At 40.9% G+C, this 25956-nt stretch overlaps 1 protein-coding gene across 1 annotated transcript in view; it reads left to right on the plus strand.

The window, feature by feature from the left end:
* Positions 1-3605: 3605 nt before the first annotated feature.
* Positions 3606-25956, plus strand: part of LOC106982016 (cytochrome b-245 heavy chain) — a 31889-nt gene continuing 9538 nt past the window's right edge. Inside the window, exons 1-7 of the mRNA XM_027054175.2 lie at positions 3606-3758; positions 6057-6152; positions 7433-7543; positions 15873-15957; positions 18670-18815; positions 20906-21096; positions 24152-24281. Of these exons, the coding sequence (XP_026909976.1) occupies positions 3714-3758; positions 6057-6152; positions 7433-7543; positions 15873-15957; positions 18670-18815; positions 20906-21096; positions 24152-24281 (804 nt within the window). The 5' untranslated portion in view covers positions 3606-3713. The remainder of the gene's footprint in view (positions 3759-6056; positions 6153-7432; positions 7544-15872; positions 15958-18669; positions 18816-20905; positions 21097-24151; positions 24282-25956) is intronic.

Below are 25956 nucleotides of genomic sequence, written 5' to 3' on the forward strand. Positions count from 1 at the left end.
ATAATTCTTAGTCAACTTCTTAGCCCAAAATAGTAGAGATAGTCTATGGCAGCAGCCAGCATACATCATTCACAAGGATAGAAAAGCCTCACTTTCTCTGCTCCCGAGTCCCTAACAATTCCCTCCTGATCCTTCTTTGGGTCAAGTGCCCACCCCATGGGACATACACTGTGTCCAGGAAGATGAAGTCCCCCCTTCGGTCATCCTTATTAGTCAAGGAAAGTGGGGCCACCTAACTCATAGAAACATATAGAGTAGGAGCATGGCAGTTCTCAAAAGAATAGCATACACAGCAGAGAGAAAAGGAACAGAAATCCATTTCTCATCATCACCAGGAGCAAAACGCATTGGGAATCTTGGCGTGGTACCACACCTCCCTTTCTTCAGCAATTTCACATATCCTTCTTGGAATAAATTAGGAGCCTAATTTATTAGCCTAATTTAATTTGAAAAATCAAGAAGGATTTATACTCAGGATGCACAGCTAGGGAATTTCCTAGAGACTGGGTCTGCTTATCTCCTTTTTTGTCTCAGCAAGAGGTGTCTAGGATTTCAATCGCATCTGAGGGTGTTACTCATGACTGCCTACTGGGAGGGTGAGTACTTCTTTGTATTCACCACACTCTGGCTTGACACTAAGAGCTTAGGAGACAGTGGAAGCTAAAGTGGCTGGGAGAAGATACAGAGGCTCAATTTTCTTTCTTCTCAGTATCCAGTCAATCCCAGGCAACCATTACCTGTTGCTTCTTTATCAAACCCTCCATCTTTCCAAGAGTGGAGCACATTACAATTTACTTGAACAATGTTCTTAAAAGAGAAGGTACTTCCAGGTCACGATCTCGCAGTCCGCGAGTTCGAGCCCCGCGTCAGGCTCTGGGCTGATGGCTCAGAGCCTGGAGCCTGTTTCCGATTCTGTGTCTCCCTCTCTCTCTGCCCCTCCCCCGTTCATGCTCTGTCTCTCTCTGTCCCAAAAATAAATAAACGTTGAAAAAAAAATTAAAAAAAAAAAAAGAGAAGGTACTTTCCATAAAGGAAAGCTTTTACTCTCTCTTTCTCTGTCTCTCTCTCTCTCTCTCTCTTTTTTTTTTTTTTTTTTTTTTTTGCAACTGGTCTCTCTTCTTCCAGCTGTGAAACTGATTAAGGGGGAAAAAAGCAATAGGAGGGAATGGTTGATTACCCATGGAAAATATTCTTTCTCTTTTGAATTTTCTCTCAAATTGTGGAGGGAGAGGAAGGGAGTTGGAAAACGTTCAAGAAACAGGTTTATGTGAAACAAAGAACATCATTTCCTGGTATATGAATATTCATGGTCCCCTTCGCATTGCTTCCCCAGCAGAGCACAGGCATCAGGAGGTAGATGAGAAAATGTGGGGGAAACTTGAAGATTCAGATGGGATAAAGGAAGGCGAACCAGCAGGCTGGGAAAGAGAAAAGGGGAAAGAGTAGAGAGGAGAAGATTTTGATAAGTTTCAAAGAGCATGATGGAGCCACAGACACCCGGTGGAGGAGTCTGAGAGAGGCAGAGAGGGGGAGAGCAGGTGTTTAAACAGCTTATTCCTCATTGCCTCACCTCTTTAATTACATGAGTAAAAGAGTACACACCTGAATTACATTTTTTTTTTTTTTTGTCTCAGGCAAAGTCCAGTCAGAAAAACAAACCACCACATTTTAACGCAGGGAATTTCATACCAGGAATTTGTTACATGGATGATGGGAAAGTGCAGAATCCCAACATGGGTGTGGAGGCAACATAGAGATTAACATCTACAGGAAGTGGTTACCACCCTCAGTGCTGGAGGGACACCGGAAGGAGGTGGTATAACTCAAGCCCAGAAGCCAGGGCCATCTGGCAGGCTAAAACTACGGTGGCGATGACCAGCAGGAGCTCATGCCATAGAGGGAAAGGCTGACTGGTAGCAGCCGGAGCCTTCATGGAAATGCAGCCACTTCAGAGATGCCACTTGAAGCAGAAAGCTGGCGGGAAAAACACTTTGGCTTCTCTCCTGCTCCTCATCCTCCCGTTTGGCCGACCACACCGGAAGCCAGAGGGCCAAGGAGCCCTGCAGATAGAATTCTGAATTGCTCCCTGAAATGGAGCAGAGCAAGGAAAGGGTAGGGAATAGATCTCAGAGCAAAGAAGCAAAGAAGTGGCCAGTGTTGGGGTTGTCTAACCGTGTCTCTTTGAATCCACCTCTGTGGGCAATGGAATCATGCAGCTGTCTGTCCTTTACGTGGGTTACTCATGATCCAAGAGCAATGGAAAAGGTCACAGTTTAATACCTTTCCTTCAGTATTAAGTGAAAAATAATGTTACTTCACTAATGGTCACAATTCTGTAGGCTGTCTCAAGTGGTTCATAAATAAACAACCACAGCGGGTCGTGCTTCTCTTTTGGTTCCTCTCATTCCCGTATGCCTCCTGCTATTTCTGCTTTTACGTCTTCATTAACTCTAGCTGTCGTACAACCACCTTTGTGCCGTTGGTCAGCTTTGATCTCATACTGGGGTTACCACCCTACCCTCCTGTCTCTTTCGTGTCCTGAAGACAGAGTAGTAGTCAGGAAAAATGCTAAATCTGGCTTTTGGCATCTGCCCCATCTGATACACCTTTGTTTTGACCCTATTTACATAGCTAGCCTGCAGGATGCCGTGTCTGCCTAGGAATACTATAGTCACCCAAACGTTTTGCTATATTTGTTATATTTTTACTTCCTGTATTTGTATTTGGTATGATGTGGGATGAGGTTGACAGAGTTAGGCTTTTTTTTTTTTTTTCTGGTATCTGGTTAGAAGTGTTGCCAAATTGCTTGGATTGCAAATCCCAACTTTACTATTTCCTAATTGCACGACCTTGGCCAAGTAAGTTAACTGCTCTGGGTCTCAGTTTCCTCAGCTGTAAGTGTACGTATACGAATAGAAACTACTTTAGGGGTTCCTGGCTGGCTCAGTCGGTAGAGGGTGTGATGCTGGATCTCCGGGTTGAGTTTGAACCCCACGTTGGGTGTAGAGATTACTTAAAAATAAAATCTTAAAAAAAAGAAACTGCTTTTTTATAGGGATTGAAATGTTATAATCAAGTGAATTTATTTGTATATTGAATTATATGTGTGTGTGTGGGGTCTGTGTTTACACACACGTATGTATCAATTCATATGTACATATATGTTTGTCTATATATGTATGTGTGTATATATGTGTATGCACACATACACATATGTGTCTTAGAAAATTGGCACGATGTAAGTATGCTATAAACATCAACCATCATTATTGTTATTATTCTTCTCAATGAGACTGTAAACTGCTGCTCAGCCTGTCAAAAGATATTTAATGATTTTTACCCAGCACAGAGTCAGGGCTTGTTAAAAATTGCTACTTGATAACTAGTTGTCAAAACTTAATTCCGTGTGTAAAATCTGTACCATCATTGGACTGATATTTGTCTCTCAGTTGTGGAACTTGGTTTCGTTTCCTACTATATTTAGTTATGACTGGATTATTACAGACCCCTTTTCTGCAGTGTTTTTTTTCTTGTGGTTTAAAGATTTAAAGTTCTTATGGAAACAAGATTTTCAGTTGACCAATGATTAGCTAATTTCTGATAATAGAAAAGGAAACTGATTGCCCCAAGGCTGCTGTTTTCATTTCCTCATGGGAAGAAGAAGCAGAGCAGAGAAGAAGGGTAGACACACAAAGCATTGATCCTCTGTCACCATGGGGAACTGGGTTGAAAATGAGGGACTCTCCATCTTTGTCATTGTAAGTACCCATGAGAGACAAATGAGAAGTTCTCGAACTTGTCTGGGTTCTCTCGGAAAATGAAATAGGGCAAAACTTTTTGTTTCTTTGTCTTGTTTCTCTGAGAAATTGTGTTGAAACTAATTTACTGTGTGAACGTACTTCTAATCTGTAAGCCATAAGCCGGACTGAGTGCATTCTTCCAAATTTATTAATGGAAAGAATGTATCTGGGGGCTCACTTCACCTACTTTATTTCTTGAGTCTTTGGGAGTACTAAATTAGCCAGCATCTCACTGAGGGAGTAGAAGACATTTCATGCTAATGATCTCCGAGTCTAAGTTGTTTATTGGTATTTACTCAGAGGCAAATTTCTCTACTTTTTATGTGTTTATACCACTTAAAAATGGGTAATCGTAATTTTACACCATTTTCCAAATAACAGGTACAAGACCGGCTCATGTATGGAAAATTGGCCTTTATTCAGTAATTACACCAAAAATAATTGAAGGTCTCAACTTTCTTTTTTTAAAAAGTACTTTTTCTCTCTGATGTAAACTTGAGCTGTTTACGAGGTTTATAAAAATTCAAGGGAAAGTAATTGAAATAAACTAGACTCATATATACAGTGGATATACGATATATATTATATATATAAATCAATATAATCCATCTCGAGAAACAATTTTTGTAGGTGAGGATATGGCTAATTTTCAAATAGGCATGTTAATCTCTTTAGTTTTTTAACATAACAAAGATGAACTATTATTTTAAGATGGCAGTCTCGGAAAAACAATCACGGGCAATTGGGAAGACAGAAATGTGATTTATAGATAGCCTTTCCACTTGATCTTAGCCAAAAGGCCGAGAAGCGATATATAAATAGCCTTTCCAAATAGCCAATGGAAGTATTATATAGATGTTAAAAAGAACACCTACGACTGGAATTTTTGAAAGATTTTTTCATGAAGTAAATACTGAGTCTTTGAGTTGTACACACAGAGAGGAATTAGTGGCATAAATAAAGTAAAAACAAGAAATATCACGTCAAACAATTAGGCCAAACCAACGTTCTAATGCAATATAGAATTCTTCTGAGGACTCAGACCTGTTAACTTGATTTCTTACCACCATTTTAAACCAAGTTTAAACCAAGTTCATGTTTATACTTTTAGTTCCTACCAGAGTTTTCCCCAGGAGATGGCCTCCTTCTAAATTACACACTCATACACCTGAAAATAAAGACACAGCTTGGAAAGCAAGAGTAAGAATGACAAGGTTAGGTAATGGAGAAATTGTTTTAGTACGTTCTTCTTAAAGAGAGATTGTTCTCAAGCACCTATGGACATTTAATAGCGTCAAAGCACAGGTAAGAAAATATTACTATAGAGCTGAAGGTAGAGGACTGGGCAGTGTTACCATGTAGTCAGTTCTTGGGATGAAATGAGCAGTCAAAATGTAGAAGGGTCTCTTTTTTTCCTTTTTCATCCCCAAAAATGCCCTCCTTAATGCCTGTCACCCATTTAACCCATCCCCCCACCTACTGCCCCCTCCAGCAGCCCTTAGTTTATTCTCTGTATTTAAGAGTCTCTTATAGTTTGCCTCCCTCTCTGTTTTTATCTTATTTTTCTTTTCCTTCCCCTATGGTCATCTGTTGTGTTCCTCAGATTCCACATATGAGTGAAGTCATATGATATCTGTCTTTCTCTGACTGACTTATTTCATTTAGCATAATACCCTCTAGTTCCATCCTCTTAAAAAAAATCCCATGCCCCTCACCCCCCTCATTGATGCTTAATATCCCCTCTTTCAGAAGTTTGGCAAAACTTACCAAACAGAATTAAAGACTCCACATTTTAGCTGATGTGACTCTCACTAGCTGGGGGTTGGGATACCGTGTGGGGGAGGGAGGCACCCGTGAGAGTAGAACACGACGTCTTACCGATGCGGGGGACAGCACAGTAACATCTTCCTTTCCCTTCTTTTTTTGAGAAGACTCGCCTGCCATTATCTATCTGTCTAAAGCTAAGAAGAAAAGAGGAGGCAGAAGAACAGAGGGGAGATAGATTGATAACAACCTGGTGTACTGGCCAGTAGTAAAACAATCATGGGTAACAAGACAAAGTGGAAAGGTCAATTACAAGGTGTAGAGGCACTGCTGTGGGCAAGAGCTGGCTTTCAGCTGGCTACACCCAGCTTTCTAACCACCTTTGTTGAAGGCTAGACTTGGGGAAGCCCTGACCCTGGTCTGACACTGATCTTATGTGAAATCTGTCCAGTGAAATGTGGAATCTTTATGCAACTATTTCTCTTTGTGCAGCTAATATGGCTGGGGATGAACGTCTTCCTCTTTGTCTGGTACTACAGATTCTATGCGTTGAGAAAGACATTCTTTTACACTCAAAAACTTCTGGGGGTAAGTATAAGTCCCATCTCATGCAATATTGACTGGCTCATGTTTCTAATCAAAGATTCTGGTTCATATTCCTTTCAACACTTTAAATAAATGTTCTGACCTACTCGAACAGCACCATCAGCATTGCCCCCTCCATTGCAACCACCTGGGCAAGAAGCTTTAGGCCTTCCAGCGTGGGAGAAACAAAAAGTGTGTCAGAGAGTCCCAGTGGCATCCCTTCCCTCCCAAGGACTACTGTGCCACTGTTTAGTTTAAAGAAGAAATCTAATACCAACTCTGGCGTGGCAGGCAAGGTTGGAGAGATTAATCCAAGAGTGACATGGGTGGGACAAGTGAGTCTTCCCGTGTTCTTTAAATCATCTGATTCCTGACACTTTTGTGCATGGAGAGCCCTGGGCCTGGTAGCATGTTGTGAAATTGTCTTCAGGAAATAAGCCTCTCCCTACAGATGCAGCCTTTGAGGAACTTGCCCAAGGGTCGCTTTCACTGACTAGGCCAGCAGAGGAAGGCCCCCATCTTTCCTTGGATCCACTGGCATTCTTGATTTCCTTGATCTGCCAGGGTTCTGCTTCATGACACATGAAGATAATTACGATCACAGCTGCCCCCACAGGAAATCATTTCTTATATCATGCTGAAACCATGAATTCATTACTTAATACTAATGATAATATGTATTATATATCACTTGTATAAATAATTATAATACATAATAATACTATGCTATTATAGCTATTGTTAACTTATTCACATTGATACTGAGGAGGAGGATTTCCCTTTTCTCCCCTCTCCAAAATAGGCAACTTATTTAGGCATCACAAAGAACAATTATAACGCCAAAGCATTACAACATACCAACTGAGGTTACTTCTGAAGTGAGTCTAAGTGCCAAGAAAATCTTTAGAAAGCCCCAGTTTCTATACTGAACCCTAATTAATGATACACATGCTTAAGTACTTAGGGGAAAGTGATGTCTGCTACTTACTTTGAAATGCATCAAAACTAAGCTGTGTTGATGGATAGACAGAGGAGTGGGTAGATGGATGGATAGATATGTGATAGTGGAATCTGGGAGTTGGGTAAACAGGCAGTCATTGTGAAATTACTTCAAATTCTCTTTATGTTTGAAAATGTTCATAGTAAAATGTTGGGGTGGGAGAGAAGGGGCAGATTAAAACAAAGGATCCCAGCAGGCCCTAAAGGTAAACTCTTAGCTCTGAAGGACCTTCCTCCTCAGATAATCTGATACCTTTCCCCACTCCCTATCCTGCATCTTCCAGATCGCACTGCCATTGGCCAGGGCCCCTGCAGCCTGCCTGAATTTCAACTGCATGCTGATTCTGCTGCCAGTCTGTCGAAATCTGCTCTCCTTCCTCAGGGGTTCCAGTGCGGTAAGAGCAAACATTTACAAAGTTGAATTTTGAAGTTTGAAGAAAAGCAAACTAATGGTTTGTGAGGATTCCAACCTCTGTACAATATGCATGAGCCAAGCCATGCCTGATTCTCCATTTTATTTGTATATTCATTGTTGATGGAGCTCCCTAGGACAGCCATTTAACTTGGAATAGACGTAAAAACAACAACCCACCAACCTACACCTCAAGAAGAGCAATAAAACACTTGCGCATGTGTGCACACACATACACACACACACCAGACATCTGTAACATATTACGGGCTTTGTGATGCTGACATGGGATTTGGGAATTGATCTTACAGTGCCATGTTTTTCAAAACTTTTAAGTCAGAGAAAATCTCTTTGTGGATAGCGTCCCAGGCAGATGGAATCAATGCGTGATGAGTATAATGAGGGCGACTAAGAGGTGTCAAGTCCATGGAATTGAGGAGTTCAGAGCTTTCTAAATGCTCAGGGATTTTTTTAACCCTCACTTCGACAAGTTTGCGAGCCCCTAAATGTACTATGCTAGAAGAAAGAAAAGATTATGTAAGAATAAACTGTGTAACCTATAAAATGTTATGTGAATTTATTATTATTATTATCCAAAGATTAGAAACAAGGCACTTATAACCTACTTAGATCTGTGTACTCAAGTAAATATGATACAAAGCAAAATATTATGGGTTCCACAAAACATTAGACATAAGGGGCTATATTTATTTGGTAAAGATGGCAACAAATATGGGCATATAGGGATAAAATAAGCACTAGGAGATGTAAATGAGAGACAAAGACATCCTGCATGGAGAAAATGGAATGGGCCAAAGCACAGAAAATAGTGAGGAAATTATATTCTTGAAAGCCCCATATAAGCATGACATGTGGCTTCTCTTTGGATTTGTTGGCTATTCCTGGCCACACCAAACAGTGTAGCTAGGAAAAGTTAGGGATTGACGTCTTGGTGGGACCCATTCTACTGGATCATTAGTAACTAATAGCCTCTGTTTTTCTTCTTAATAAAATGTCTATGTTTTATATTAACTAGCTTTAAAAAATCTCTTAGGTAGAGATAATTTATAGAAGAGACCAGGGAGCAATCCACTTTGATGGGGATGTAGGGATTGTAAAGGGCAGGTGTCAGAGGTAAAGCAGCAGAAGAGAGCTGGAGCTTTGCTGGTAAACTAGGACGTTAAATGTATAGTTGAGAAGTTAATACTTAATTTGGCAATCACGGAATATTTGGGGGAAGGAAAGTGATCTAAACTGTCGATAACAAGTAGAATTTGCCTTGAATTCTGCCTTGTTTTTCCTAGTCTTACTAAATTTGCTGGTTAATTTATAAATATAAGATGAGCAGGACACAGCTAACAGTAGACATCGATTACAAGGGTTTCTTTGTTTTTTATTTTTTTAATGTTTATTTATTTTGAGAGAGAGAGGGAGAGAGAGAGACAGAGCACAAGCGGGAGAGGGGCACAGAGAGAGGGAGACACAGAATCAGAAGCGGGCTCCAGGCTCCAAGCTGTCAGCACAGAGCCCAACATGGGGCTCAAACTCACAAACGGCAAGAGTCAGACACTCAACCAGCTGAGCCACCCAGGCGCCCCTGATTACAAAGATTTCCAAATAATATTCTCAATCACAAAGGTCAAATTCCATTTGATTTCAAGTTCTATCAATGAGCCACCTAAAAACTACAGTGCTTGGTGTATTGTAGGTACCCAGTGAACATTTGCTAAATGAAACTCATGCACTGTAACTTTTTGTTTTTAGGAAGGCACGATTCATTTTTGTAGCCTTCCTCTTAGCCCCGTTTGAATACTCTCTATTTACAGGAAGTAAATCCTGAGAAACAGGCAAAGTTTTCACCAGGAAGGCCCATTAAGAAATCCTTGTTACCTCACAGGCCCAAATTGCACTGCCATTGAACGGCCATGACCCATGAAAAGCACATGTCATAATGGCTGCATTTGGGCTTCTTGTGGTCCAGGAGGGAAGATCTTCATGAGGGTCTTCTAAAAGTATATATAAAAGTATATATAAAAGTATATAGCAGCACTCTCAACAATAGCCAAATTGTGGAAAGAGCCTAAATGTCCATCAACTGACGAATGGATAAAGAAATTGTGGTTTATATACACAATGGAGTACTACGTGGCAATGAGAAAGAATGAAATATGGCCCTTTGTAGCAACGTGGATGGAACTGGAGAGTGTGAGGCTAAGTGAAATAAGCCATACAGAGAAAGACAGATACCATATGGTTTCACTCTTATGTGGATCCTGAGAAACTTAACAGAAACCCATGGGGGAGGGGAAGGAAAAAAAAAAAAGAGGTTAGAGTGGGAGAGACCCAAAGCATAAGAGACTCTTAAAAACTGAGAACAAACTGAGGGTTGATGGGGGGGTGGGAGGGAGGGGAGGGTGGGTGATGGGTATTGAGGAGGGCACTTTTTGGGATGAGCACTGGGTGTTGTATGGAAACCAATTTGACAATATATTTCATATATTGAAAAAAAAAGAAAAGAAATAGAGTAATATTTAATATACTAATAATATTTAATATATTTGTTAATTATTTAATAAATAAATTTATTTATAAAAATAAATTTTCATGATTATAATAATTGTTTATTAATATATTAATATGTTAATAATATTTAATATATATTAAATAATAGAGTAATATATACTCCAAAAGTATATATTAATTGACCAAGCCTGTCAACTGCTGAGTTGTCAGTCAACAAATATTTGTTAAGTGTCAGCTATATTCTAAGCACTGGGGGCACATGGTGAGTAAAGAGTAGGATATGAATAGGCCATGAACTCAAGGAGGTTAGAGTTCTATGAAAGAGAATAAACACGTGATTTCAAAGTTAGAAACAATGATGTTTTTATTTATTACATATGCTACTGCCACCATCCTACTGGACACTAGTGTCAGCTCCTTTGCCTGAGTTCTGTAGATTCAAGGCTGACTTTTGTAATTTCTCCCAAATTTCACATAAACGTCTAATTTAGGTGAGTTGAGTTCATGGCATGTGTGGTAGGACCAGGTGTACACAAAATAGAACTTTTATGTTTCTGTAGCGGTCACGTTAGAGAAACTCATGTTATACCCCATTAAACATGCACTTCTTTGTAGTTCCATTTCTCATTTAAATTTTTTTTCTCTCTTAAAGTTAGAATGGAGCATAGAAATCTGCTGAGATGACTCAGTGATCTCCCTTACACTTGAATGTTAGCTTAGTGAGATCGGGCAAGGCTCTAGGTGACAGTAACAGAAGAGAAACTTCCCTTTAGAAGTCAATGGCAAAAGGCCAAGAGGTAGTTCAGTGAGGAAGCCACAGGACATGACGGCAGCTTAGGTAATTAGGAGGCGGCTGGTGATAATTCAGAAGTGACTCAAAAGAATAAGAATGGTATCTTTGTAACGAGGAGGGACAAAAAAGCCCTGGGCAAAGCCCTTCCTTCTCACCCCACCAACCAGCCTCCTTGCTCGCTTTTCACAAACGGTAAGAAATTGTATCTGGAAGCCCCATATAAGCATGTCTTGTGGTTTTTCCTTGGGATTTTTTTTTTTTTCCATCCTGAGATACCATAGAGGGTAACTTGGGAAAATTAGGATTGGTGCCTTGGTGAGACCCATTCCTGTCCTGGCCCATTAGTGACTAATGGCCTCTGTTTTTCCTTTCATGAGATGTACATGTTTCATATTAACTAGCTTTTTAAATTAAAAAAAGAATTTATAAGTTTATTTATTTTGAGAGAGTCAGAGACAGCATGAATGGGGGAAGGGCAGAGAGAGAGGGAGAGAGACAGAGAATCCCAAGCAGGCTCTGCAATGTCAGTGCAGAGCCCGATGCAGGGCTCAGTCCCATGAACCGTGAGATCCTGACCTGAGCCAAAATCAAGAGTCTTTCATGTAACCTGTCGAGCCACCCAGGCACCCCTTTATTAACTAGCTTTTTTAAAAAAAAAAAAACACTACCTATTAAGATCAGACTATTACCGAATGGACCTTTTTATCTCCCAAGCACATTTCTCCATTGTTCTGGCATTCAATTTCATTTTCTGTAACAGTCAGATGCTCAAGCTGATAGGGGGCATGAGAATCTATGGTTGCAGATTTCTCATGATCTATATTGATGATGGTAAAGGTAGAACTCTGTAGAGACACTGTAGAGGCCACTTCAAAACTACTTTCCTTTTCTTCCACTTCAGCATGCAGGAGCCAGTGCATTTTCCCCCAAAAGTTTCAAAATAATTTGTCAGGAAGAAGAAAAGCAAGCAGCATGGCAAGTATAGACATGTGGGTAAATACCTCTCTATAGGTTTATAATAATCATCTTAGGTTCTAGACTAGTGAAAATGTAATTCATTTAACCAAATAATTACCAAGGGATTTTTTTTTTTTACAGTATATGATATATTGCCCTGTATATAGGAAGCTTACTCCACAGCTGGGGAGCCAAGCCCTACTCACTGAAAAGTTAAATCATGATACAAGAAAACCCTCAAATATTTATAAAGCACTTCTCAGTGAATCTATGAAACAGATCTATGGGGAAAGAACTACGATAAATATATAGGCAAGGAAGTTAGAAACTGAGTGTATTATTCAATGTCACATAGCTAGGTGTTAGAGCAGAGATCCAACATGGGTATATCGGATGGCAAAACTTGCTCTCTGAAATGTAATTCAGTACTGGTTTCTGATCCCGCTAATTGCCATTCTCTCTGTCTTAGGACTCCAATTTGTCTGCCATCACCCCAGTAAGGGCTATAGTAATTATCTCTTACTATGTGACAAATGTCCACAAATTCAGTGGCTTAACACAACCCCCATTTATTAGCTCACAGTTCTGTAGATGAGAAGTTCAGCACCCTGCAGGTCTGCAGGTGGTTGGGTTCTCCACTCAGCATATCACAAGGCAGAAGCCAAGGTGCCTACTGGGTTGACTTCTCAAATGGAAACTCTGGGTTGAAATCTTCCCAGCTCATTCTTGTTGGCAAAATACAGTTCCTTGCAGTTGTGGGACTGAGGTTCCTGTTTCCTTGCTGACAGTCATTCAGGGGCTGGTCACAGATCCTAAATGTCCCTGTATCCCTTGCCATGTGGCCCCCCCTCCATGTTCAAGCTGGCAACATTGCACCAAATACTTCTTGTGCCTTGAATCTCTGAATTCTTCAGTCTCTGTGTTCTAGACCCAGATTTAAAGGGTCATGAGATTGGTTCAGGCCCATCCAGATAATCTTTCTCATAAGGTCAACTTGGGACTTTAATTGCCTCTGCAAAGTTCCTTTTGCCATATAATGTAACAAACTCATAGGAGTGACCTCCTATCATATTCACAGGTCAGGTCCCACTTGCACTCAAACGGAGGAGATTATATAATGTCATTGGGGATCATCTTTGAATTCTGCCTACCTCGAGGACTTTAAGATGCTATGGAGGAACCTAGCAATTGGGAAACAGGAAAAATATATTTCCTTAAAATTGTAAAGAGGGGCGCCTGAGTGACTCAGTCAGTTGGGCGTCTGGCTTTGGCTCAGGCTATGATCTTGTGGTTTGTGACTTTGGGCCCCGTGTCGGGCTCTGTGCTGTCAGCCCAAAGCCCGCTTCAGATCCTCTGTCTCCCTCTCTCTGCCCCTCCCCTCTTCTCTCTCTCAAAAAAATAAACATTAAAAAAAAGAGAGAGGACACCTTCCTTACCTCGCCTTGACCCAGTAGGGTCACTGTAAATAGGCATCAAAAAATTCTTTAAAAAATTTTAAGGGGCACCTGGGTAGGTCAGTCTGTTGAGCATCCAACTTCGGCTCAGGTCATGATATCACAGCTCATGAGTTCGAGCCCCGCGTCGGGCTCTGTGCTGACTGCTTGGAGCCTGGAGCCTGCTTCCGATTCTGTGTCTCCCTCTCTCTCTGCCCCTCCCCCACTTGCGCTCTGTCTCAAAAATAAATCAACATTAAAAAAAGATTTTAAAAAATTACATTAAAAATTTTTAACAATTTTTCACTAACAGAAATGTAAACTAAGTGGTCTCCAACAGGAAACCCTTATTATGAGAGCCCGAGTTACTGCCCAGCTCCACCAATGGACTCTTAGTCGTAGCTGATGCTGTTGTGTCAAGCAACAATTAGTGTTCCACTAATATTCCCTCCCCACTTCTGGTTCTGCAGCTCATGGGGCAGCTGCCTTCTGGAAGCCGCAGTCATTCTCTGCCTCAGAATTCTCTTGTAGCCTCTCGGGGGCAAGCCTGAAATGCCAGGGAGTTGATGCCTTGGGACTAGCCCTCAGCCAGTGACAGATAGGAGTTGTTGGGTGAATACCTAAACTTTGTAATCCCTCGGGTAAAAAAGGAAAAACAATCCTCTGGGGCATTTTCTACACAGTCTCTCAGAGTCCTCGGATCAGCAAGACTATGATGACATGATATATGTTTTGATATGATATGATATGATATGATATATGATAGTGGTAGCTGATCTGATTAATATACCCTTCACTGGTTTCCTTTTCTTCCTAGTCTCACTTCCCCTGACATTGTTTTCTGCGATCACCTTGCAGCTGAGTACTTACACTTAAAATTCTCGTCTTGGGTTTTTAGACACATAGAAAAATAGTGGCGATATCTTTGCAATTGGTTTAGTGGAAAAGGGTATGAATGTTGAAGAAAATAGACTTGGATCCCAGACAGTGTGAGGCTTAGCTTTAGGTTTTTTATCTGTAAAATGAGGATAATGATCCTTATCTTGTTGCCACTGAATGAGGTAATGATTTTGCGTAAACTGTCTGGCTCACAGAAAACATTTGATAAAACTGAATTCTTTGTTCCTTTCTCTGGAATCCTCAGTATCTTCCTCACTGCAATCCCAAGAACCTGTTGTCATGTTCCCATGCTCTCTGTAGATGTAGCTAACTGAGAGATAGTGGAATAAGCACAATTTTCCACACAACCACATTCTTTTCCTATAAAATCAGAAAATTTTATTGAAAAATAAGCAAACCAAAAATTAAACATCTTTAGAATAAATTGAATGTGTTTAGAACCAGATGCTTATAATACCTAAGATTGTCTTTGGCACTCGGCTCTTCTCAAAAGGTTCTTTGTATCTCTGTGGCAGTACGTTTAGACTTGAGAACAAAACAACCAGAGCGAGCATTTGACCGGTTTCTAGGAGGACAAAGCTTTGACTCAACCATAAAGCAGGGTGTTTCTTTTTCTACTTTGGGCATTGACCTGAATCAAGATTCACACCCACATCTTCTAACATGCATCAGTAGGACAGTTACGCCAGAGTACTGACCAAAATACTATTTTTAATGTCAGACTAATCATGCAAGGTACGAAATATCAGAATACTGATACTTCTGGCATCCGATACTCTGGATTGAAATCCCAGTTCTGCCACTTATTAACTATGTGACCTAAGGCAAGGTGACCTCTCTACGCCTTTTTTCCTAATCTGGTATATAGTGATAAAAATGGTACCTCCCTGATAGGATTGATGTAAGAATGAAAAGTGTCAACATGCATATAAAACACTTAAACCAGCTCCTTGCACAAGCTCTTTACAAATATTAGCTATTGTTATTTTTGCTATTATTATTTGTTTAATGATATCTCCTTGTGATGTTTATCAACAGAGGCAGGTGGAAAATTTTTTCTCCTCCCATAGTGTATGTCTTAGAAGGATGTTGTTCTCAAACTATTCACTTGTTCTAGAACTGTTCACTTGTCTGTGTCCCCATTAGACTTTCAGGGTCATGTGAAATGCATACACCTTTTCTCTTGGAGGGAATCCTATTAGCTTGCCAGTATTCTGGGATAGCTGACACTTGAATCTCTCAACTGACTAACACTTAAGTTACTGGTTAACATCTTCTTGAGGATGAACCTTTGCTAACTGCCCAGGGTGGGACCGTGAGAGCTCACATAAATTCTGGGGCAGGGGAAAGTGATGGAGAAGACAGAGAAGAGCTCTCCCCCTTCAGGTCCAGGTAAAATAGGCAGAAATGGATTGTAGGGACCTAAGGCTTGCTGGTCAACAAACCTGAGGCTTCTTGGGCTGAGCTGGTTGTGCCTGTGTGTGGTTACTGCAGGGACCTATCAGGTATGCCACTTACCAGCTGTTTGACCTTGGGAAGATGACTACACATATCTGAGCCTCAGTTTTTTCATCTGTTAAATGCGTCGAATGACATCGTTTTTAGGGTGGTTGTGAGAATGAAATGAGATATGTATCTACTGCCTGGCGCATGGAAAGCCTTCTTGTAACCAATTACTATTTTGTTCTTTTCCCCTTAATCCAAAGTGCTGCTCGACAAGAATTCGAAGACAACTGGACAGGAACCTCACCTTTCATAAAATGGTGGCATGGATGATTGCACTTCATACTGGTAAGCTTATTAAGATATTTGAGACTGCAAAGAAAACTTGGAACCAGAGAGTTCCCTCTATTCCTAGATACCTTTTTTAAATTTGTTTTTATTTATTTTTAATTTTTTTAATGTTTATTTTTGAGAGAGAGAGAGAGAGTCAGAGTGTGAGCAGGGGAGGGGCAGAAAGAGAGGCAGACACAGAATCCGAAGCAGGCTCCACGTTGTGTGCTGACAGCACAGAACCCGACACGAGGCTCAAACTCATGAGCCTTGAGATCATGGCCAGAGCAGAAGTTGGATGTTTAACTAACTGAGCTACTCAGGCGCCCCTAGATACCTTTTTTAAAATAAGAGATCAGCCTTTTTAGGTAGATCAAGTGGTGATTGGATATGTTGTATTTTTTAATTTTTTAAATTGAAGTATACATACAATATTATAATACATATAACATATACATATACAATACATATAATACATACAATATTATATTGGTTTCATGTGTATGACATAGTGATTCGACAATCACATACACTATTAAATGCTCACCATGATCAGTGTAGTTACCAATAACACAAAGTTATTACAGTATTATTGACTGTATTCCCTATGCTGTACCTTATATCCCTGTGAGTTATCTGTTTTATAACTAGAAGTTTATATCTCTTAATCTCCTTTACCTATTTTGCCCATCCTTTCACCCCCAACCCCTCTGGCAACCACCAGTTTGTTCTCTGTATTTATGAGTCTGCTTCTGTTTTATTTGTTTGTTTGTTTTGGTTTTTAGATTCTATGTATAAATGAAATCATATGGTATTTATCTTTCTCTGTCTGATTTATTTCACTTAGTATAATATCCTCTTTAGGTCCATCCATGTTGTTGCAAATGTCAAGATCTCATTCTTTTTTTATCGCTGAGTAATATTCCATATATATATATACATGTATGTATATATATGTATATATGTATGCACATACCTGTATATATATATATATATATATATATATATATATATATATATATATATAATAGCGTCTTCCTTTATCCATACCAGATGGTTGAATTTGATTTTTAAGTCTGCTCTAAACATAAGGGTGCATATATCTTTTCAAATTAGTGTTTTCATTTTCTTTGGGTAGAATCCCTGGGTCAGATGGTACTTCCTTTTTGTTTTGTTTTTTTGTTTGTTTGTTTTTTTGAGGAGCCTCCAAGGGGTTTTCCAATTTACATTCCTGCCAAGATATGCTGTACTTTTTGAACGAATTCTGTTAAAAAATATTCATCACTCTTTCTTTCATCCCACTATTAGGATTTATTCAATTCCTAAAACTTTTTTTATCTTAGGCTCTTCTGACAAAATCCCAGCGTCTTCACCCTTTTCCACTCTTTTTAATATAAAAAAAATGTGTTAGTTCACAAACGAGAGCTTTTATTTATCCATTACAAAAATACTAGGTTAAACATTTAGATTTATGGATTTCTTGCAGTAATGCTGCAGGGGCCACAACCCGTAAGTTGAGAAGATATCTTATCTTAAGGGTAAGGTAGCCCTTATCAGCTAAGCATCTTCTTTATTATTATTGTTGTTATTATTATATATAATAGGTATACATATGTATATATGTATGCTATATTATGTGTTGTTATTATTATCATTATTAAAGTGGTGGTGTTGGCACAAGGGATGCATCTGGAACCCTTACCAAATCTCCACTAATTCACTTAATAAATAAGGGCTGTGCCAGGCGATAGGCATGCACACAGGCACGGTGATAAACAAAGGAGACTTTTATTCTGCCCTTAAAGAGTCTGTCCCTAATTTGAGTAAAATAGGCTTAGATTGCAGGTGTTTAACTGGGTGTCTCTTCTCCTATTAGTAGATCATGAAGGCTTTCTGTGGCAAACAAAATGGCTCAAAAGCAAAATGCATGATAAAATCTTATTAGAATGTAACATAGTGTAATGGTTAAGGGCATAGATTTGAGTGCCAGATTGCTTGGATTTGATTCTTAACTCTGCTACTTCCTAGCTTGGTGATCTTGGGCAAGATATTTAAGTATTCTATGCCCCAGTTTCCTCATCTGTAAGATGAGGTGATGATAATCGTCCCTACATCATTGGATCAATATAAGGATAAAGTAATTAAAGGCATGTATAACAGTTCTTGGCACCTAGTAAGTTGTATGTAAGTGCTTGTTAAGTAAGGAATGCAATTTTTAAGAAGATATTCACTGTTATGGCCATTGGTTTATATCAGATCAATAAAATTTTGTTATCTTTCTGGAGTAATGTCAGAGTCAGGTGAATGGGTCCGCTAAAGGCATATATTACATGAGAGTCTTCCTGTTTGAACATAAATATATCAGGGGGAGAGAGGCAAAGAGAGCACATCCAAATATCCTCAGAGACCAAGGTTATTTTGTAGAATCTCAGAACTTGATTGGATCTTTAGGATGGTGTCGTTTAGCACCTTCATTTCACAAATGAGGAAACCAAGACCAGAGATGTCAAGTGATTTGTGTATGATCACACAACTAGAGAGTAGCTTACTGACTAGAATTGTCTTGCCCCTGTGGCCTGGAGACCCAGTTCTTATTTGTGAGTGTCTTGGGCCATCCCTGTGTCTCCTTATAACTTATCATAGAGTCAGGGGCTATAGGCAGAAACCCAGCTCATAATAAAATTGTGCATACCCTTCACCCTGTTTGTTTCTCCTCTCTGTCCTCTTCAGCGATTCATACTATTGCACATCTGTTTAATGTGGAGTGGTGTGTGGATGCCCGATCCAACAATTCTGATCCTTATTCAATAGCACTCTCTGACCTTGGAGATAATCCTAATGAAACTTACCTCAATTTTGCTCGAAAGAGATTCAAGGTAAGTCTCCTATTTCCTGATTCAGATGTTCCCTAGACCATTAAAACTGAGGACTAGATTTCAGTGAGTGAAGAACCGCACTTGGCCAGAACAACAACAGTGACAAAAGTTGACTATCAGGGGGACAGTTCTGTAGTTTCTAAGAATGTGGGTACAGAGGAAATGTCTCCCACACTCCCAACCCCTCGTGTGGAGGATCTCTAGAAGTTTTCCAGCTCCTTAAGCTCACCTGTGGAACCCAGAGTAACTCAGGCTCACCCATGACAATGCCCACCATCAAAGAAAGACAGGAACACACATCCAGTCAAACAAAGTTGGGCTTATTACTTACTGCGACAAAAGAGGCCTTGCACCATGAGAAAGTCTGGGACATTCCGGGAAGGTGTTAACAGAGGCTTGTTAATAGAGGACATGGACTTGTGTAAGGTGGTTCCAGAGGGGTTTAAGAAAGCAAAGATCTGCTCTGGATCAGGTATGTTCAAGAATTGGGGGTCTTTCTAGGATTGGGTATCTTAGGAATGTTTCTCCAGGAGGCAGAAGGAATAGAATGGAGCTAAATCTGTAATCGGTAAAGAAGCAGCAGTCACTTGTGTTGTTGTCCTGGCTGAGACATAATTCTGGAGTGGTTTTATTTTTGTCTCACTCCACCACAGTCACAGAATGACCTCGTCTGATGCGGGTGTTCTATGCACTTGGTTATGTGAAACAGGGAACACTCCGGCCTCGGTGTTAGTACGAGGCTGGCCACTGACTGACAGCTGTCAGAGATGCTTTTCTTCTCTCTTGCCTACAACATCTGAGGGGTGGCCTATGTCTGCTAACCACCATTCTGTGAGAAGCCAGGTGCACTGGGAGTACTCAGCAGTCTTCCAGGGGCAGCCCTTTGGGGCATCCATGGCAAGCCCTGCTTCCCTTCCAACAGTGGCTAAAGCTTCCTACACTCAGAGGGAGAAGCTCCAAGTAAGTCATCCTCATGTGCTCAATGGCTTGGGAGGATGGCCGAGTCAAATTACTATACACCCAATTGCAAACGTGTTTCCTTGTGTTTAGCAGAGTATAAGAAAAGCCCCTTAATTTTGCAGAAATAATTCTCCTCGGGCTATCATGAAGAAAATACTTGCATCAAAGAAAACAGAAATTCTTTTTCTGTAATGTCTGGGATAATTTTCCTTTTGTGTTGTCCGTTGTTTGCACAGTGATGTGTAAGGAAGGCAATGTGACCATACTAGGTGGGCTGACACTGTCATGCTCTGCCTGGATTTCTCTGGACCACTTTTACTCTGTGCTCCCACACCTTTCTGTGTGTTTTCACTTTTGATTTCTGAGACCTGCGTTTCTTCCTCAGAGGACCACTCTGGGGCTATTGGAGTCCCTTTGTCCACAAACTCAGAGAACTGAAAGGGCCTGATGGCTACCTCTCTGAGGGCAGCCCTAGCCAAAAACTGATGGGGGCAGACCATGAAAGCCCATCCTCCTTGTCTTGAGTCAGGATGAACTCTGACGTGTGACTGAGTGTCCACAGTTCCTCGGCAGCATCAGGTGGGAGCTACCCTCTATATACAAAAAAAAAAAAAAAACAGCCTGTGATCACCCTCCTTCTTTGACTTGTTCCTCTTTTGTGATCTATTACCCATCTTCTGACCAGTCTCTTCCTGGAGCACATGCACCCTCATCTCAAGATCTACCTGTTTCAGGGGACCCCAGCCTAAGACGTCAGGCATGTCCAGAATACATTTGCAAAACAAAGTACTGTGGTCCTTTCCAAACCAAAGGGAGAAAGTGCTTCAGACCCTTTTAGGGCATCTTCTACTTGGCTGATTTCCTTTATTCGATCCTCCCTTACAACTATTTCAGTGTATCAGTTAGTACTTCCCATGATACCTCAGCCACGTAAATGTTTTCAAATTGAGAAATATCTATTCCAAGTCTGTATCTTTCTCTAGAGAGGGAATACCTATGGCCCTATACACTGGAAAGTTTATAAATAGGTAGTCCTGCATTTGAGAGCCTACCAGTAATGTGTGTGTGTGTGTGTGTGCGTGTGTGTGCGTGTGTGTGTGCATGTGTGTGTGCGTGTGTATATTTTACAGAATCCTGAAGGAGGCCTATATGTGGCTGTGACTCGGTTGGCAGGCATCACTGGTATTGTCATCACACTGTGCCTCATATTAATTATCACCTCCTCCACCAAAACCATCCGGAGATCTTACTTTGAACTGTTTTGGTACACACACCATCTCTTTGTGATCTTCTTCATCGGGCTCGCCATCCACGGAGCTGAGTGAGTGTTTAATTTCCACTGTCGAGTACTTTAAGTCCTTCAGTTTCCAGGTGTGATGCTGTTAGAGGCACAGTGGCCTCCTTGTCTACGTGTGGTCAGCCTGTCTGCTGATAGAATATGAGGGGACAACAGGGGTCAGTTTGAGAGAGACCACTCCGCAACATTTTAGTTTCTTCCGCCTGATTCATAGCTGTTATTTCTTTAGTTATTTAATAGTAGCTATTATTAATGCAGTTATTTCTAGCAAGCTTGAAAAATGCACCAAAGTTTGAGTGTCTTTGCAAGTGTATAAGGCATGTTAAGGGTGCTGGAGGGGTCTTGGATGTCTGCAGTGATGTTTCTTATGGTTTAATTGCTAGGAAATTAGTCCAACTCCCAAACTTGAGGGGCTAATGATTAAGCAGGTGAAAGCGTTTGCTGTAGTTCAATGAGTTTTGATTCAAGCTGGACATTTATTGATTGCCTACCATGTTTGAGGGCTGATCTCAGGTACTGTGGGGGAATACTAGAAGGAAAAATACATGGTTATTGCCTTCCAGCCTTCTAATATGATAAAGGTAAGAGCTCTCTTCTATTGAGCACTTGTTATAGACATGAAATGTTTCTTTTAGGTAGAGATGCTCTCACATCCCCATTTCCTGGGGGAGATTGTAGACAAGGAAACAGACTAACAGAGGTAAAATATGTAGCCCAAGTCACCCTGTTTGTAAGTGGCACAGCTGCTCTAAGGCAGGCTGTGACAAATACTCTCATAGAGACTCAGTGCCTGCATGTGTGGTTGGGACAGTTCCCTTATTGGGAATCCTATTTAATATCAGGTTTCCTTTTTATGCTATTTCACACCAGCTGGTTCTCACACCTGCACACAAAAGTAGGCGTGGGGAAGTTCCCTGGTGGGTCTGAGGCTCTATAGCTAAGCATGAAGGGAGTAGATACTCAAGGCTCAATGACTCTGCTGAGAGCCAAGTTGGCCTAGAGGTGATTAAGACCTGAGTGTGAAAAGGGGAAGGGCAGGAAGGAGCAGCACTGAGCAACTACTTGTGTGCATTCTTAATCCACTTGCTGACTCCGACCCCTGATCAGCTCTTAAGCACCGGGAAATCTGTGTAGACAAAGAATCTCTTGACTTTCCTAAAGCAACTGAAAATCTTTAAATGGGATGTGGTCATAATCCAGCTGTTTCAGAGAATCCTAGAGAAAACAAAATGAATCTCTCCCCATCTCTAGTTTAGTAATTCCGGCACTTTATGCTTGTACAGTTTCTCAACTATACATTTTCCTTTGGAGCAGGCAGAGGAGACGGATTTACCCCACTCTCCATCTGAACAGAATCTGCTACGTACATTGGTTGGCTGATTGCTCACAGTCTCCTGGCCAGGCAGAAGCTGAGCTAGGATTAATATCCAGGTTTTCTGACTTCTGGTCCTGGCAGTGAGAAGACGGGAGAATCCCCTCCCCCCCCTTTTTTTCCCTCTCACTTACTCCGCATGTGAGCTTGGGCATTAGAAACTTTGATAGTTATCATTTGTTAGACTCTTACTTTGTGCCCGGCATTTTTTATGCATCATGCCGATTGATTACTAAAATAAACCTTTAATTAGGTATTATTATTACCTATTTTACAGCTAAAGAAACTGAGGCTTGGAGGAAGTTCAATAACTTCCCAAGGCCACCAAACTAGCAAGCGGTAGACGTGGGATTTGAAACCAACGCTGTCTGACCTAGGCCCAGAAGTGTTTTCTCCAAATCATTCTGCTTCTAATTACTAGTTTCTCTAAGCTTCGGTGTTCTCATATGTAAAATGGGGGTGCTAATACTTACCATTCAATCTTGTTATGAGGGTCAACTGAGATAATTTGTGTACAGTGCCTTTCCCCAGGTCTGGCACAGTAATTCTCTGCCCCCAAACGTAAGGACAGAAAGGGATGGTTAACAGCCTTGAATTAGAACAGTCACAGGAGCCTCTGCTTGGCTCAGTCGGCTAAGTGTCTCACCCTTGGTTTTCGCTGAGGTCATGATCCCAGGGTCGTGGGATCGAGCCCCGTGTCAGGCTCTGTACTGGGTGTGGAGCCTGCTTAGAATTCTGTCTCTCTCCTTCTGCTCCTCTCCTCCTCTCTCTCTGTCTCTCTCTCTAAAAATAAGTGTTAAAAAAACCATTTGCAGAATGTACCAAGTGGCACAATAAAGTTTAGCTCCCCCATAGAAACTATTGCAGAGGGCCTTTTGTGCCTCTATTCTCACATATTCTGAAGACCCTGCAATTTATGTTCCTCGAGGTCAGGAACCTGACTTACCTGACCTTGTGCCTCCCTTCCTCTGTTCCCACTAAACCCACATTGTCTTGTGTGTTAGCAGTTGCTCAATTACAGTTTATGGAATTGAAATGAATGGGCTGTGAGCACTTCAAAGGGCACACCATTAGTGCCGACGTCTGTGAGAATGTCATAATCTCCACAGAGTCTTCTTAAATTGATAAAACTTTTTGGTTCAATTTAGGCAATTTGGGTTCAACCGATGAAGCACTTGGACTAAGCCTCAAAGCTACTGTGTATGAGTGTATGGACTGTCAACTACACAAGGGTGCCTGTCCTCAGGGCATAAAATTAGCCCACGCTTTGCTGGCCACACTCTTTGCCTCTAGTACTGCCCTCTCAGAGGGGGCGTCTTTTTCTAATTTGCACCAAGGCACTGTATGGGCTACTCATTGCTCTGTTAGATTTACGGTTTTCCTGTTTCCGTTTGTTTATAAATGAAAGTAACACTCGAAACGGAAGCACAGATGCTCCCTTTAAGAAAACACATATTAATGATCCAAAACTTACCCTGTACGATGTTACCTATACTTTGTGCCATTGTACATATCTTTTTTCTATTGCTGAAGAAGACATATTTTCTTTCCCTTCCTCAAATCTATTCAGAGGGGTCAATAATATATTACTGGTAAATGGAAAGTACAGGATTCATATTAGAATACTTGAAATATGCCCAGAGTCTCAAAATACTAAGAGCTTGATTTCTTGCTACTAAACCATCCGGACTTACATTTCCTCCCCAGGCGCATTGTACGTGGGCAGACCCCACAGAGTTTAGACCAACACCATCACGAAATTTGTGAGAAAAGGATCTCAGAATGGGGAAAAATAAAGGAATGCCCAATCCCACAGTTTTCTGGGAACCCTCCTATGGTATGTACAATTCATTGTTACTTTTACGATTTCTTTACCAACCATCTTCAAACTGTGTCTAAGAAATACGTACAAATGCCATAGAGCTGTCCATTACGAAGGCCATGGAAGTGCTAGAATGTTATGTGTCTAGTTTTTTTCTGCTACACTTATTGTATAGAATTATTTCTTGAAAAATAAGGATTGCATTGGTCTGTTCTGAACATCCTGATCTAAAACTTGAAAAAGGATCGTTTTTGAAAGTGCTGTTGGGGTTCAAGAAATTCCATTTCTTCTCTTCTGGATATGAGGCCATGATAGCAGTTAATGATTTCCAGAGGGATTCCATTCTGAGCTGAGTTGGATGACTCAGATAGTCACTTAGAAGGAGCTATGAGCCTGTTTGGATATAAGGTTCCTACCAACACCCAAAGGCTTTGCGTATAGAGCAGGAGTGTGGCAAGGGTGCCCATGGGAAAACATGCGGGAATATTAACCCTCTGTTCAGACCTCCTGTTGGGTGCTCTGCACAATTCCATTTTGTGTATTCTCAATATCTCTGCTCCACTGAGTGAGAAGTGGGCCCTGTGTTCTTCATATCTTTTCTTCCATTGGCAGGCAGTATACTCTATTGGTTATCATGCTAACCGTTGGTATAAAACTAGGCAAAAATCAACATCTGTATAGGGCTTCTGGACAAGATTATAATTTTTTTAAGCACAGTGTAACAGAAAGGCAGACATCCCATCTCATTTTCTCCTTAATTTTTTCTACTTTCCTACTATAACAGTTTTCATCCTCTAAGACACAGTATGCTGTCCAGGGACTTAACATCTTGAAGCAACCTTGCTCATTAATGAAAGCACCAGATGTCTCAATGCACTGCCCCTTACATACAGACATCAATAGAAAGGAAAAAAAAGGAACTGTATTGCAGGCCCTCATATGGTTTAGAGGAATGCACATTTCCTTGAAGACAGCTGGAATCAGAGTACTACCTTAATAGGCATCTACCTCAAAGGAGCTTCTGGGTTTCTGGGATTAGAGGCAATGTCTGAGACCTGGCTCCACTCAGTGGGGCCCCATTGTGGCACCCAGGAAATAGATGGATGATGCTAGGATGTTTTTTTTTTAATTTTTAATGTTTATTTATTTTTGAGAGAGAGAGAGAGAGAGCAGGGGAGGGGCGGAACTGGACAGAACTGGAAGCGGGCTCCAGGCTCTGAGCTTTCAGCACAGAGCACGATGCAGGGCTTGAACCCACGAACTGTCAGATCATGACCTGAGCTGAAGTCGGACACTTAACTGACTGAGCCACCTAAGCGCCCCAGATGTCAGGATGTTTTAAAAACCTGTCCCATGACGGGGCACCTGGGTGGCTTAGTTGGTTAAGCATCCAACTCCTGATTTGGGCTCAGGTCATGATCTCACAGTTCTGTGGGTTCAAGCCCCATGTGGGCTCTGTGCTGACAGCATAGAACCTGCTTGGGATTCTCTCTCTCTCCTCCTCTCTCAGCCCCTACCCCGCTCTCTCTCTCTGTTAATAAACATTTAAAAAGCTTAAGAAATTAAACAAAAAAACCTGTCCCTTGAAAACAAAGGCCAGCAGCAGAATATTTCTAACTTTCGGGGCAGATATTCAGGTGCTCTCGACTTCCAATAACAAGTTTCTTCAAAAAATTTAATAGAAAGACCA

This window comes from Acinonyx jubatus, chromosome X (assembly GCF_027475565.1).
Source record: "Acinonyx jubatus isolate Ajub_Pintada_27869175 chromosome X, VMU_Ajub_asm_v1.0, whole genome shotgun sequence".
NCBI classification, from domain to species: Eukaryota; Metazoa; Chordata; class Mammalia; order Carnivora; family Felidae; genus Acinonyx; species Acinonyx jubatus.